Consider the following 15,507-nt stretch of genomic DNA (forward strand, 5'->3'; position numbering starts at 1 on the left):
CTGACTCAGAGTGCCGTTTTCTCTCTTTTTTTCCCTTAGAAAAAGCAACACCGCTTGCTCAATTTGAGGAAGACAAAAAAAGCAGGGATTTTGGCCAAAACTTCCAAGGGGGATGTCTCCATGTGCATGCCACCGTAAGGGTCAACAGAATCCAAGGTAGTGCCTCCAGGGAGCTTTAAACACGGGCCAAGTATTGGTGGAAAAGGCCAGTGTGAACTGGCAATCTCCCCAAACTCCAAAATCTCATTATACCCAGGCTTATAAGGGAGGGATTATCTTGTCCCTCTCCTTCAAGTGGCTAGTGCTGGCTGTCACTCACTCAGATGCGCTGCAGACAGAACCACAACGTGTTAGATTTTTAGAGTACAGCGATAAGTTAAGTAAATATTGATTATGTCTAATCCAACTGAACATAGTCATGCAATGGCAGTGTGACAGAATTGTTGAATTCTAACAGATGTGACTCTTTTTGTGGGTTGAAAACGTATATAACCTTTCAATTTCTTTCTCACTTTCCCTCTCTCACTAAGCATTCAAACCCCCGACAGCGAAGTGGCACAACTCTGTTAATCTGGGAGGATTTACCGACTGACATTAACAATAGCTCTGTGACACAAATAACACGATAGGTCTCCTATTTTTCTCGACAATTACAATGTCTGTAACACCTGGTCATTAGCGGGCACTATACTCTAGAAAGCTGACATGGGTTCAGTCGCGTTCCAGGTGGAAAACTTGGACAGCTCAATGTGTCAGGTGCATGTCGACGGTAACGTTCTCTGCATCTGAGGTCAAGCTTTTTAGGCAGGTAACAGACTTAAGGTATAGTTTCTTGCTGTAGCAGTAACTGGATGGATCTGGTTGAGGCCCAACATGACCAGATGTTCTTGAGCCACGGCTCTGAATCAACAGGTGTATCGGTATGTGAGAAAGGTGTCCTGGATTACACAGAGGAACCAGAGTGGTTTGTTCATTGTCTCAGAGTGTTTTGCACACACCGGACTCCTCTTGGGGCTGCCAGTTACATAATGCTGCCATTCTCTCACTTACGCAGCTGAAAGACAGAGAGGGAGAGAGGGAGGAACAAATCTCCTCCTCAGGTGTCAATGGAGAGCCTGAGCAGGAAACAAATGACATCACCATGTCACTGAGGAAAGATTAACCGACAAAAAAGACCAAGAGATGGTGCTTTTGCTGCAGCTTGTCAGGTTATGTTTTAACTATCCACACATATTTTACATTCAAATCCTGAGGGAGTATTTTGACATATTATGGCATTTTATTCACTACCAGTCTTGACAGGTGTGCTATTTTAGTGAGAAAGTGTTTCTACGGAGCTAGGAATCTCTTCGTGTTGCCCTCGTGTACCCCATGTCTACACACAAACACTTACTTTTATTCAATGTGCTTCTTGCCCAACGCGACTGTGTACAAACTGGTTAGATTAAATCGTTCCTTGGTTAAGTGCCACCAACACCTGCACAATGTTTACCTTAGCCTCCATCAAACCCTTGAGCTTGTCGACGTTATGAAGGTCAGTTGGCAACAGCACAAGTAAATACTTGTTGTATGGCCTTCCATCAACAGATGTAGCTATCCATCTAATGTACTAGATCAGTACACCCTGAGCTAAAGAGAACCATGTCTGTCAAATAGACAGCTTAATATGCCATGATATAATAAAACAGGAATTTACTGGCATTTTAATTGCATAACGTAACTTAAGGCAAGACAGGGCTCGCATCATGTATAGATCATTCTCACACACATACATTCCTCAGGGATATTACAATGGCTGTTGCATAACCGAAAATAAACTGAACTCTTGGAATTATGCATTTGATTATTTTAGGCTCATAGGTTTTCTGTTTCTTCAATAATTACTCAAGTTCACAGTTTATCGAAGGTCATTTTTTCAGCAATAAAGATGCAAACACACAAAAGCAAATCACACATTGATGACAACAAAATGTCAAAAAGGATTAAAGGATAGCCCTACTGGAGGGCCGAATGGCAGACTTGAACAATACTCCCGTAAAAATGACCTAATTATCAGCGGTCTTGAGACCAGACCCCAGTCATAGGCGAGAGTGATGGAAAGGTGAGAGCCCACTGAACCAGATCTCAAATTCTTCAATCTATCTATATATATATATATACACACTATATTTCATGATATTATAGCCTTATTGCAATAGCAAGTCTTCTACTTAAATAAATAAAACACATTCATTAAATGAACCACATGGTAAAGCATATTTTGTATACTCCTGTGTGAATAAAAGTATTGACAAATGAAAAGTACTGAACTCAGACTGAACTGATGCACAGTTGAGGACAAGTTCAGTCCGAGTGCTGACAAAAAAAACAAAAAAACACAGACATCTGCCAACATATTACTTGAGAGACTACTGCAAATAACACGGTTTTACAGTTGGCTTCAGGAATCCATGACTCTGCCAACAAGACAGACAGACAGGTGTTTTATTACACTGACGCTGAACTGTCCTCATTTGTCGATACCAGCTCGTCTGCCGCCACTCCAGATTTCACCAAATGACTCAAAGGCAGAAACAACCAATCGGTCAACAACACCTGTGTATAAAATGTGACCTGCTTTGCCACATACCATGCAATAGAAGGGCCCAACTACACTTAGAGTAAACTCACCTCTGATTTATTCGCCGTTCGTCTTCACTCCCAAAATCCTGCAATACAGATTAAGGAAAAAGTTAATACAACATTAAAGTAATTTTGGCATTATTAACAAATATTTACAGCCTGCCGCTTAAACAGAAGCTACAAGCTGCCAATCTTAATGTTGGTATACTTTTTATGGCAGATACCAACACTCTTGGAATTAAATGATGTGAGAAAGTGTCATAACAGTGATATAAAACCACATCTGTAGTGATAGACCGATACATCGGCCCGCCAATATAATCGGCCGATATTGCGTTTTTTAAGGTGTATCCGTATCCGATATTTTTTCTAGGCATTATTTACAGACAGGCATCCACAGGCAGCTCCTTGTTGCTAGAGACACCTTTTTTAAGTTCAAAAAATGTTCTTTTTTTTTTTTTTTTTTTTTTTTTTGAGACTTGTAACATTTGTTATCATCACTGTGTAATTTTTATGATGGAAATTGAGGGAGCAAAAGTAGTATTGGCTCCAAATATTGGCAGTCTAACCGTCATCGGCTAAGGTTGATGAAAAAAAATCGTTATCAACCCTAAAAAAATCTGATTTCTGTTCTCAGGCTGCTGTCAAATACAGTGCTACGACTAAATACCAGTTGAAGTTAGTGCAAATACAGGTGTGTGTTATATACATTTAATAGCATTAACACCACCTGGAGGAGCTTGCAACACCCAGGGGGAGCAGACATGACTTAAAATGGGCATACTAAACTAATATGGCTGCATAGCAGAAAGCCCAATCCGCAACAAATATCATGACAAGCCATTACATGGCAGAGGTATAATGAAGGCTGACGAGCGAGGCTGTGTAAGATTTTGACGCGTTAAGCTGACCAGAAGCAATCAAAGTCAAAAGCATTGCTTCAGGTTGGTCACACATAGGGATGTCTGGATTAACCGGTTTTGTCATAACCTCGCCTGCATAACATTACGGTTTCATAGCCAAAAGAATTGTAGAAGCTACGATAGCTATGGGGTCGTGATTCCTGCATTGCTGCCCTGTGAAAAACAATCTTGTGAGTGACGCAACGTGTGTGTGAGAGAGTCGTGCCACTGATCTGGAGTGTTGTGAAAAAAACCTGTAAAAATGTCAGAGGGAACTGACAATCCAGCCTCATATTTTGCAGGAAAAGCGCCTTAAATTGGCAGTGTGGGAGAATTTTGGATACTTACAAAATAACCAGAGTTGTTGTTGAAGACGGATAGCTTATTTGGGGTGCCATCATCATCACACTTTGAATATGTTTTAAGATCTTGGAGACAACCATCCACCCCTCTATGCCACAGTCAAGGTAAAAAGTAGCTGATCTACTAAGCTGGACCAAAACAGTTTAAACCCAGCCGCAAATGGTTCACAACATGTTACCATTTACTTTCTGAATCTTGTGCGTATATGTAGTCGTTACGTGGCTGTAACTCCAGTTCTATGAGAACATGGTGAAACCCTCCATTTTCAATATAAAGTAGGCTTACATGTTTTATGTGCAGGTCCAAAAGAATGTTGTGTGAAAAATACAATAAATCAAGGACTGGCGCTTTAATTAAAAAACGGCCAGTGGCACAGTGGTTAGAGCAGCCGCCCCATGTAAAGAGGCTGAAGGTCCTCGAGGCAGCGGCAGTGGCACCTGCGGCCCTTTGCTGCATGTGTCCCCCTCTCTCTCTCATCCCATGTCCTGTATAATATAGGCCAAAAAATTATCTTTAAAAAAAAGCTTGTATGTCTTTTTCCTTCTATAGTGACGAATAATAAATCCCCAGCATATTAATAATCATGGAAAACCGTGAAACTTCCTCTTACAAGAACCGAGATATCCAAATCTCATATTGTGACACCACACAAATCTGCCTTTCTGCCTATTTATACTATAATTTAGGGCATTTTGCCAGAATAACAGTCAGGTAGGAGTGAGGACGGAGAACTCAGGAACGTGTTAAAGAGGTTTGCTTTGTCTGGTGGATTAGCAGCCAAATACAGCAGCCGCAGGTTTCAGAGACTCAATCCATGTCTGATTAATCATGATTAGGATTTTGTGCAACTTTCCGGGTCCCCTTTGACCAATTTTGAGAATTAGCACTGGATTTTTTTTCATGATAATTTAAAAATACTTTTAACAACAAAATGGAGGAGTCGATGCGTTAAACATCATAAATGACTCCGACCAAAAGTAGACTTAGTCATTTAGGAACAGTAAACTGACACTCAGCCACTGTCAGAGAAAGTCTATAGCCACAGATGTACAGCTGCAGCAAGTCAAGTGTGCTCCGCAGGGGAAAAGAGAAATGCTGTGGCATGTGATATAAGGAAAACCTTGCTGCAAGAGGAGCATGTAACACTGCAAGACCAACTTTCCATTATTGTGTATTAGGTGAAATAATCTCACGCATTCCCACAGAAGTGCTCCACCACCCCACCTGCCCCTCATGAGTAGATGACATCATAGCTGCAGCAGCTTCCTGCCAGCTTTATCCGTCACACCTCACTAGCTGCAGGACTACACCAACCTGCTCCAGCAAGACACTGAGGTACAAGGACAAAACACTGTCCAACCAACAAAACTAATTAATTTCTTTATGGAGCAATCTATTGGAAATAAGTAACAACTATGTATTGAATTGAATGTGTTGCATGATTTTGAACATGCTGTGAGAAACAAAGTTGACATCCCTAGCTCACACATTGATGGTCACTGATGTCACGTCTGTCTCCTCTGGTTTTGGTCATGCAGAGCAGAATAAGGCGAGCTTTCCTTTTTATTGCTGGCGGTTAGCGCCCTCGTCTGGCAGTGAAGACCAGGGAAATGCTTGGACTTGAAAGTAGCAAAAGGAAGTTATCTTTGAATTATTATAGTTTTGAGGCAAGGACAACCACTTCTTCTTGCTGTGAGTGCCCAAACAAGCTCAAACTGTGACTAACTGTGATAGATTAGTGCAAGCAAACCTTAAAATCTAGTCTTTTTTCCCCCATATGGCTGTTTACCAGCCTGGAAATCTCATACTTCCCTATATACCTATACACCAGGGACTGTATATACTGGCTACGGGACCCAACAGGGCAGCACAGTGGACATTTGCATAGAAATGTGTAGTTTTGTAACGTTAGCTTACTCTAATTATTTTCTAAATAGAGATTTAAGCTCAACCAAGCCCCCACACTTACACATCAAAATCTCAGATCTAATATAAGTAAATTAATGTGGGTTTGCCAGTGTTTGGACAGAAGCAGCGGCGTGTAAACACAGACTGTGTGATATCTATATTAATGCTGAAGACAGAGCATTATTTCCAATGTCAGCCAGTCACATCACAACCAGCTAACGTGAGCTAACAGCCAAATATCATTCATTATGGCACTTGTCAAACTCAGCTAACCTTTACCTCTTTAAAATCAACTCCACGTTTAACAGAAGTGAGGGTTTTAAAAAAACACCAACAATGTTATTGTATTTAAACATGACAAGTCCACCTGGCACATTGGCATATGTGGTGCTTGGTAAGCTAACTAACGGTGCTAATTTAGCTTCAATCAGCGGGCCTTTCTCCGGCAACATCTCCCCCCCAACACTTCACCACACCGGAGCATCGTTTTGTTGTTCCACCCCAGGACCAGAACTGACCTCCCCCGCGGTGGTGGTTGCTGTGCTGGCGGTGGATGCGGCGCTCGGGGTCGGGGACCGCTGCAGAGTAACCAACGCCATGGCTGGAAGCTGTGGATGCACCGGCCGGCCGCTGGGCCTGCTGAGCTGCTGTAGCTGCCGAGCTAACGAGACATGCAGCTGATGGATGGACGGAGAGGATGGAGGGAGAGGATCCGTGTTATCCTGCAGGCAGGGCAGGAAGTGCTGCCTGCAAGGCCCCGGCCATCCTCATGCCACTTGTAACTATATTATAATAATATTAAAATGATAATCAGTAAACAACAGTAATAAGGCTCATTTATGTACCACTTGATTTTTAAAAAAGGCTTAAAATGTCATTAAAACAATATATAAAAGAAACCTAAGAAGTGTTTAACAAAGTAAAATAAGATTGAATATAGATGGGAATTAAGCTACAATGGAATAAAACAGAATAAATGTAATTATTTTTTAATCATTCATTTTTATTGACATTTTTTGAACAAAATTCGTGCACACACACACACACACACACACACACACACACACACACACACACATAGTAGTATGCATACATAAGGCAAGGCATCTTTATTTATATAGCACATTTCATACCAAGGCAATGTGCTTTACATAAAGACACAACATTTTTAAAAACAGCATAAAAACAAAAAACACAGTTAAAAGCAGGAGCAAAAAAGAAAATAGATAAAGTTTAAAGTTATTAAATAGAGCTCAGCTAAAAGAGAAATGTTTTTAACCTGGGTTTAAAAGTGCTCACAGTTGGGGCTGATTTCAGATCTGCTGGTAGTTTGTTCCAGTTGTGTGCAGCATCACAGCTAAATGCTGCTTCACCATAGTTTGAACTCTGTGCTCCACTATCTGACCCTGAGTCTGTAGATGTCAGAGCTCCACAGGGTTTATACTCTTCTAACATGTCATTCATGTATTCTGGACCAAAACCATTCACTGATTTCTAAACCAGTAGCAGAAACTGTAAAGTATTTTCCGTAGCTGACTGGGAGCCAATGTAAGGTCTTAAGAACTGGGATGATGTGATGTGATCTCTTTGTTCTGGTTCAAACTCGAGCTGCATCGTTCTGAATGAGCTGAACATTCAACAAAACACAGGCAGGCAAAACCAAACTCAATAGGAAATAAAAAATGATAAATTCATAACATCAACAAAGAATAAAATTACTTTTGATTTAACAGAAGACATTGGCAAACAGGAAAGTGAGCCAATAATAATACTACTACTACTAATAATAATGATAATAAGGTTTGGCTGGGTGTGTCCCTGGAAATCTGTGTTTTAATATAATCCAAATTTGTACTTACAGTGCTGGAGGCAGTCATACCAGTAGCACCAGTTCTAGCATTGTATCTGTAGCCTACTCACATAAAAATGAATTGGCATATTTATGTTATCCATAGCATAAGTGTTGTGCTACCTTAGAGCTGTTGTGTGTTATGTCTTATGAGAGGTGTCAGCATATATTAAACAGCACTGGCACACTTCAGTGGGATCAATGTTTAATGAATAATATCAGTAATGCCTGTGTGGTTGTGGTGTCTAAGTCCTTCATAAAGGTACAGTGGTATAAAAGGAGCACATTATAGGGACTACAATGAATACTGTAGCCTTTTGCATAGCAGCCATTTTGATCATTCCTAGCATTACAAGCACAGGTGTATTATTATTTACAATAATGACCTTCTTTTTTCCTTGTCCGACCAAGTTATAGCAACATATATACAGTGGTGGAAAGTAACTAAGTACATTTACTCAAGTACTGTACTTTAGTACAATTTTAAAGTACTTGAGTATTCTATTTTATACTACTTTACACTTCTACTTCGCTAGATTTCAGAGGAACTATTGTACTTTAATTACTAGAGAGTTCACAGATTCAGATTAATACAAAATATTATCAACAAATAAAATAGGATATGTTGTTATAGATGAAGCTACACATCAGGATATAAAGTAGATAAAATCAGCCCCACCGTTATCAGTTTCAACATTAGATACTTACATTAATCCATCAATAATTATAATCTGATAATATAATTTTCTGAAATGAGCAATTCTGCATAATGAGTACTTTTACTTGTTGTTCTTAATTATTTATGTTGATACTTTTACTGAAGTAACATTTGAATGCAGGACTTTTACTTGTAACAGAGTATTTCTACAGTGTGGTATTACTACTTTTACTGAAGTAAAAGCTACTTATTACGTGAGTCTTGTTACACCTCTGAACACATGTAAAGAAAAATATGTATGTGGGAAAAATGTCCAAAAATTGTTTCTTCATGGTGACAGCTCAAGATATTCAAAACAGTTTGAAAAATATAAAGATCCTTAGCCCCTACAATCCTCCCATAGATCCCTCCATGATAATAAAAAAAGGTACATTCATGTGAGAACAAGGATAAAATAATCTGTAAATACTTGCATCTCCATAAATATATGGTGTAAATTAGTTGCTGTCTTACATCTTAGATGTTTCTCACAGATACGTGCAGAGAGGGAGCAGCTGCTGCTGGCTCCGCCCCCTGCCCACGTGACACCAGGATACTTTTCTGCACCAGGGCGAGGTGAAGTTGTGTGTTGTTTTTCTGGTTGTCACCTCACAGACTTCAACAGCCTCTGCAGTGGTGGTCGAATATTAATCTGGAGGTAAAGCAAAAAACTTTTTGGAATTCAGTTGTGAGTGAGACTTCTGTAAGCTGCAAACTATCTGCATCTGATAAACTGTTTCTACAATTGAGTTTTCCACGTCAGCGATTTGCTCTGAAATGCTGCTCCGCTAAACTAATACATCATATTGTATGATATGTGACATGAAACACTACTACCTACTGTCCAGTTGTTAGCTGTATAGAGCGAAAAAGCTTTACTCCGATGTTGAGACACAGTAAGAGGGGAACATTTATTTTGATGTTAAGAAGACTTTGCAAACTTCTCACTTGTTTAACTCAATAGATCTGTAATAATAATAAACATAATAATAATAATAATAATAATAACATATTTTAAGTCATGAATTTTTAATAATCTATAAATAATGACTAATAATCTTCTAATATTTATTTTGATGTTATAAAGACTTTGTAAACTTCTCACCTGTTCAACTCAACAGATCTATAATAATAAGAATAACAATAACAATAAAACATATTTTAGGTAATGCATTGTTTAATGATTTATGAATAATAATAGACTAATAATCTTCTAATATTTATTTTGATGTTATTGAGACTTTGTAAACTTCTAACTTGTTCAACTCAACAGATCTATAGTAAAAATAATAATAATAATAACAGTTAAAACATTTTAAGTAATGCATTGTTCAATTATTTATAAATAATAATAGACTAAAAATCATCTAATATCCAATCCTATCCTATCTTTTTTATTCTAACACAATATTATAGAGATCTAGATTGTTTGTTTGATGCCTTCGTGTTCTTAGATGTAAATGTGTTGTGTCTCCTGTTAAACAGACATGCGAGTGGCAGTGATTGGAGCTGGAGTCATCGGCTTGTCAACAGCTCAGAGTATCTACGAGCAGTATCACTCCATCGTCAGTCCACTGACCATTGAGGTGTACGCAGACTGCTTCACGCCACTGACCACTAGTGATGGAGCCGCTGGCTTCTGGCAGCCATATCTCTACGATAAAGGCAACATCCAGGAGACGTAAGAACATTCTCCTTAAATTTCTTTCGATTCTCAGCTTTATCTGTGGAAAAAAGAGGCTGAAATTTTAATGCTGTGTTTGTCGTCACATTTAGAAAATGGAATAAAGAGACATTTGACTACTTGCTGAGCTTCCTCAGTTCACCGGAGTCCATACAAATGGGTGTATTCCTTCAGTCTGGCTACAACCTCTGCACTGAACCAGCCCCAGTGAGTAGTGCTTTGCTCTTGAATGCACCGGCCTCAAAGATAAGATTTGACCTTGTTTTGGAAGCCTTTTACAACCGAGAGCAAAGGTTAGTTAAAATGTGACCTCATGTTACCTGTTCATAAATCATATATATCACATGATCCATGTGCAATATCTGCTATAGACACCGACCATTAGTACTCAGCCTGACTGAAAGTAGGGCTTTGTTCAGCCACACAAAGATGGCTGATTGTAGTGGTGAGAAAACAATAACAGAGAGGCCAGAGAGGGTTTAAACCATACGTTTAAACTTTAACTTGGGATTGTGAATTGTGACAGCAACTAACAAGGCCAAGATCTAGGACAAACATGATGTGGTGTTTCTCGCGTTTTTGTTTATTTGTGTTCCCCAGTTCTCCCTTACATATTCACTCATATTCATATTCATTAAACAGGGAAGAACTACTGAACAATAGACAGTTTCTATTTCTATGTATGTACTGTATATTGAAAGTGCAAAAAGCCAGAGTCTAATTCCCTGTGTGTGTTTACACTTGCTTACACTGCATTAAAGCTGGTTCTGAGTCTGATCTTGACTTGTTTTTGATTGCAGGAGCCCTCATTTAAAGATATTGTCCTGGGTTTCAGACATCTCACAGATCGAGAACTGCAGATGTTCCCCGGATACATGTAGGTTTCTTTCTGAAACTGCCATAATAGCAAAACATTTGACCCTTCACGTGTGGGCTTACAAGACAGTACTGCATATCAAACATCAGAAATACAGCAAGACATCAAAAGAAAATAAAACATAAATTATATAATTAACATATATCTACAAAAATCTATAAAATACCAGGTAATAAATGCTTTGAAAGAAAGAAAGAAAGAAAAAAAGAAAGGGCTTTTGCTTATTTTAATTTGATTGGGATTTTTCCTCATCTCCCATGTTTTGTCCAAGGGAGCAACTTGTGAATAACCAACTCAGTCCACCTGTATTTACTTTTGTTTTTGTCTCTCTTAACAATATGTTGTATGGTTACCAATAAAATATATGAATATTGATGATGATAATCTGTCTCCTCTTATATGGCCAGTAATGGGTGGTTCAACACTGCTCTCATGGTGGAGGGTAAATCGTACTTACCTTGGCTGATGGATTGGTGAGTGATTAACTGATCTCTTACGTAACTTTGCATGTTTTTCCAGAATTGAACCAGTCAGAATAACACCTGTTTGCAACATAATTTATTATGCAATAAAATCATATATATATAATGTATTTATTTCAGTTGCTACGTTCTCAGGGATAAACACAGTTTTATCTTATCTTACATGTTCACCACATGGTCTCAGTTGAGCTGGTCAGTAAAAGTAGCGTACAATCAGCTATCACTTACTGAAAGATAACTACCAAGTAATGACCTGATTCATGTCTGAAATGTTTTTTAAATGTTTCCATATGACACGCTACATTGTCCTCAACATACAACTCCCTATAAACTGTGTAATGACTTGTATATGAGTGAGGTTCTCGTATGTTGTTTATCATAACTGGTTCTTAATCTTGACTTGTATGTTGTGTGTTTTTTAATGTTTGCGTTGTTTGAAACACTGAAACACTGCATTAATGCTATTGTGGCGAGGGCTCCCTTGAAAAAGCAGATTTTTTAATCTCAGTGGGACTTACCTGGTTAAATAAAGGTTTAATAGTTTAGTAAAAAAAAACATCATTAGTGTCAGTTTAACAGAAGTCAAAAAGTGTATTTTCAGTAGCAGTGCTTGTAATATATATCTGTATTCTCAGGTTGCAAAAAAGGGGGGTGAAATTTTATCACAGGAAAATAGAGTCCTTCAAGGAGGTAAGTGAAGGCCTTACAATGTTTGAGTTATGCTTTTTATGCCTCGTCTGTAATATAAGAGCGAGAATTTTCCTACTGACCTCCAGATAGACTCACAAAGTATTATCACTTTTCATATTTGTTATCTCTTATCGTACTTCCTTGTATTTAGCTGGCAGAAACTGGGGCAGACGTGATAATAAATTGCACTGGGGTGAGATCAGGAGAGCTCCAGCCCGACCCTGAGCTCAAACCAGGCCGGGGTCAGATAGTGAAGGTGAGAGTGAAAAGTGTACATTGTTTATATAACCAGCTACAAAGGCACCATGCAAATAGTGGTTGAACCTTTTCATTCCTTTGTTTTTTAGGTGGATGCTCCGTGGCTCAAGCATTGGATTCTTACCCACAATTTTGCCAAAGGAGTCTACAATTCACCCTACATCATTCCAGGGTAGTTCTAGTGACACAAAACAAACTTCTCCTGTAGTGTTTGTAGTGAGGCTATAGAGTACTGTGAATTAGCAGTATCATACACATAATGCATGGTGTTAACAAAAGTTGCAGTGGTGGTTATATTGTTTCATCCACTTGCCACGTGTTGTTTTTATCACAGCTCTTTGGGATTACGTTAGTTGTTTTTCTATGTCTGCAGGAGTCGTCTCGTGACAGTTGGTGGGATTTTCCAGTTAGGGAACTGGAGTGAACAGAACAACTCCACTGACCATAAAGAAATCTGGGAAAAGGCTTGCCAACTTGAGCCAAGCCTCAAGGTGAGATATTAAATTGTCGTCTAAGAGCCCATAAAATTGAATCAATTATTCACAATGAGTCTTATAAAGTATGTCACCTTTATCCTAGTCACTTCGTATAATAAATTTGTTAAGGAGCAGCTTCGAGTGTGCAGACTTTATTCCCCTTTCAAACGTACCTTTTGAGATGTGCGTGCTTTTTACCTGTTTCTAAAAAAATAATTTAACATTTGGTATACACATATTCTGTAGTTCAGGCCTCAAACATGTTAGAGACAAGTAACAGTTTGATTTTTCGCCAAAACGTCAAGCTTGAGAAAGACTGGGTCTTTTTGTTTCTAACCCCAGCATGCCAGGATAGTGGAGGACTGGTCCGGCCTCAGGCCTGTTCGCAGCAAAGTCCGACTGGAGAGGGAGACCATACAATCTGGCGCAACTGCATTGGAGGTAAACTCTAAGTCTCAGCAGAAATTAAAAGAAGAATTCTGGTCATTCAACTCTAAATTATTGTGCCTCTCAAACTCAATCAGGTGATACACAACTACGGCCACGGCGGTTTCGGACTCACCATTCACAGAGGATGCGCCCAGGAGGCAGCGAGGCTCTTCGGTCAAATCGTGGAAGAAAAAGGCAAAAGTCCAAAAGCTCGGTTGTAAATATGTGTCCGGCAGAAGTGATTGGTGCACTTTAAATTTTCAATGTCACTGCTGAGTATCCCATACTGCACTATACGTAACTGTCGTTGCCTCTTCCATTATTAACAGAAGGCTCACTCACATGCAATCACAGTTGAAGGTCCCATATAATAAGTGTAATTTCCATGTCTTTTTTATTATAAATCAGGATGAGGTGCTATTTAAACACTTTGAAAGTATTAAAACACTCAATCCACAGAGAAATGCACATAGCCTGAATTCAGAAACTGTCTTCAAACGACCTGTTAGGACTTTCGTCAAAACTACACTATATATAGGTAGAAAGTGCCACCTACAGTCATTCCCTGGCTCCAGTGATGGTGCAGAGATGCAGAGAGCACAGAAGACCTAGAAATGCTGACCAATCAGAGCAGACTGGGCTTTATCAGGAGGGGTCTTAAAGAGACAGGCCCTAAACCAGAGCGTTTCAGACAGAGGGTGAATACAGGTATATTTCTCTGAGACAAATAATGTTTTTTTTTGAACGATAAAGCATGTAAACATGTTCTAGTAGAACTCCAGAATACAAAAATAAGCATTATGTGTGGCCTTTTAATCCCTAGGAGGTTTAGGTACTTTACAAAAGTATATAAAGTTTATAAAGTGTAGATATCTTTGAAAATGTTCTCATTAAATGATGAAAAATCTCTCCGGTTAGTAATAAATAACAACATTAATCCATTGCTCTTTTTGAAAGATTATTTACTATAGTATCATACACATTTACATCCAGTGCACTGACAAGAATCTGTGCACACAGACACTTAAAGCAGCACTTTATCTCAAACACTGGCAGAGTCAGCTCGCTGGATCTGCTCTAGTTCATTTTATTTTAACAAAACTTTTGTCACTCAGACTGAGCAAAGTCTGTCTTCACATCACCTTTGTTAAAAACCAAAGCAAAGACAACAGGTATTGATACATTATTTACAGACAGAATGTGTATATGCATGTGTAAATCTATGTGTGCACAGCCTCAAAATCTGGTAGAGTAGAGCAAGAGACAGAATTTATAGATTGTAACATCATATACTTATGGTTAGTCGTTTTTTTAATATCATGAAACTCTTACTAACTGGGTTGAATCTGCTTTGGGGGATGAAAATACTCAGATTTAGATAACCTAATACTTTAACGTTAACTTACATAATGTTGTCTTCAAAAGCAGCCCAGGATCTGTGGACTCGTTTCAGTTGTACTATCATTATGAAATAACATGGACTGTATGATGCCATTGAGGTTATTATGCTTCGATGAAGGCGTTGACAGATTTTTCAGGTTGTTGGTAATAAAATAGCCACTTAGCGATTCTCGTTTCTTTAACAGAAAACAAATCTTCCATGATGGAAGGTGAATTAATACTGACATAACGTTTAGCACAGTGCATGTCCTTTCACCGCCTTGACAGTGAATCTCAAATGAAGTAACACCTGAACGTATTTAATCAAACGGTCTGAACTGTTACTCCGCCAATGTACATTTAATAAAGCTTGTGTATTTTAACAGAGAATTTGTAAGAGTTACGCATCTATGTATACCCAGTATGGTAACAGAAGCAGCTTTTTCAAAGGGTTAAGAGAAGGTCTCACACGATTAGGATAGATAGTTTTAAGGCTCTTTGAAAAAACCACGGTTATTTGCAGCTTACACTTTTACCCTCTCTATTCACCTTTACTTCTCTTGAAATAGAAACGCGGGATTCAAATACTTACTTCAAGTATTTAAATTCTCACTTGTACACCATTTATTTTCTCAATCTTGCACTCGGTCATTTAGTTTTTCCATTTTCCCTGTGTGCAGTTATTCAGTGGCAAAATTGTGACAGCAATGGTGTTAAAGACTATATAATGATATATATAATATCGTGCTGCCTTGCTCTCTGAAGTCACTGTGGTGCCTAAACTGAAGAGTCATAGGATGGGACTAGAGATGGACACAGAAAATGGTCCAGCTTTTTTCTTGCGTCTCCTCGCGTCTTTTTCTCACTGTGGTTGCCTGTCTTAGTTGTAC

The 15,507-nt window shown here is 38.8% G+C and overlaps 1 protein-coding gene across 1 annotated transcript; it reads left to right on the top strand.

Moving 5' to 3' along the window:
* The first annotated feature begins 8,901 nt into the window (after nt 1-8,901).
* LOC310946087 (D-amino-acid oxidase-like) lies at nt 8,902-14,965 on the top strand. Its single transcript, XM_083912393.1, has 11 exons — nt 8,902-8,999; nt 9,827-10,022; nt 10,118-10,232; nt 10,826-10,902; nt 11,310-11,375; nt 12,020-12,074; nt 12,226-12,330; nt 12,422-12,504; nt 12,706-12,823; nt 13,151-13,249; nt 13,333-14,965. Exons 2-11 carry the CDS (start codon nt 9,829-9,831, stop codon nt 13,456-13,458), a joined length of 1,038 nt encoding a protein of 345 aa, XP_083768519.1. The 5' UTR covers nt 8,902-8,999; nt 9,827-9,828; the 3' UTR covers nt 13,459-14,965.
* The last annotated feature ends 542 nt before the right edge of the window (nt 14,966-15,507 follow it).

Source organism: Echiichthys vipera, assembly GCF_963691815.1.
Source record: "Echiichthys vipera genome assembly, chromosome: 4".
NCBI classification, from domain to species: Eukaryota; Metazoa; Chordata; class Actinopteri; order Perciformes; family Trachinidae; genus Echiichthys; species Echiichthys vipera.

Bases quoted from the DNA above. Each gene is read 5' to 3' on its own strand.
- LOC310946087 (XM_083912393.1), top strand. From the start codon at position 9,829: ATGCGAGTGGCAGTGATTGGAGCTGGAGTCATCGGCTTGTCAACAGCT. The intron at 10,903-11,309 runs GTAGGTTTCTTT...TTATATGGCCAG, and splicing joins CAGATGTTCCCCGGATACAT to TAATGGGTGGTTCAACACTG. The intron at 12,331-12,421 runs GTGAGAGTGAAA...TTTGTTTTTTAG, and splicing joins GCCGGGGTCAGATAGTGAAG to GTGGATGCTCCGTGGCTCAA.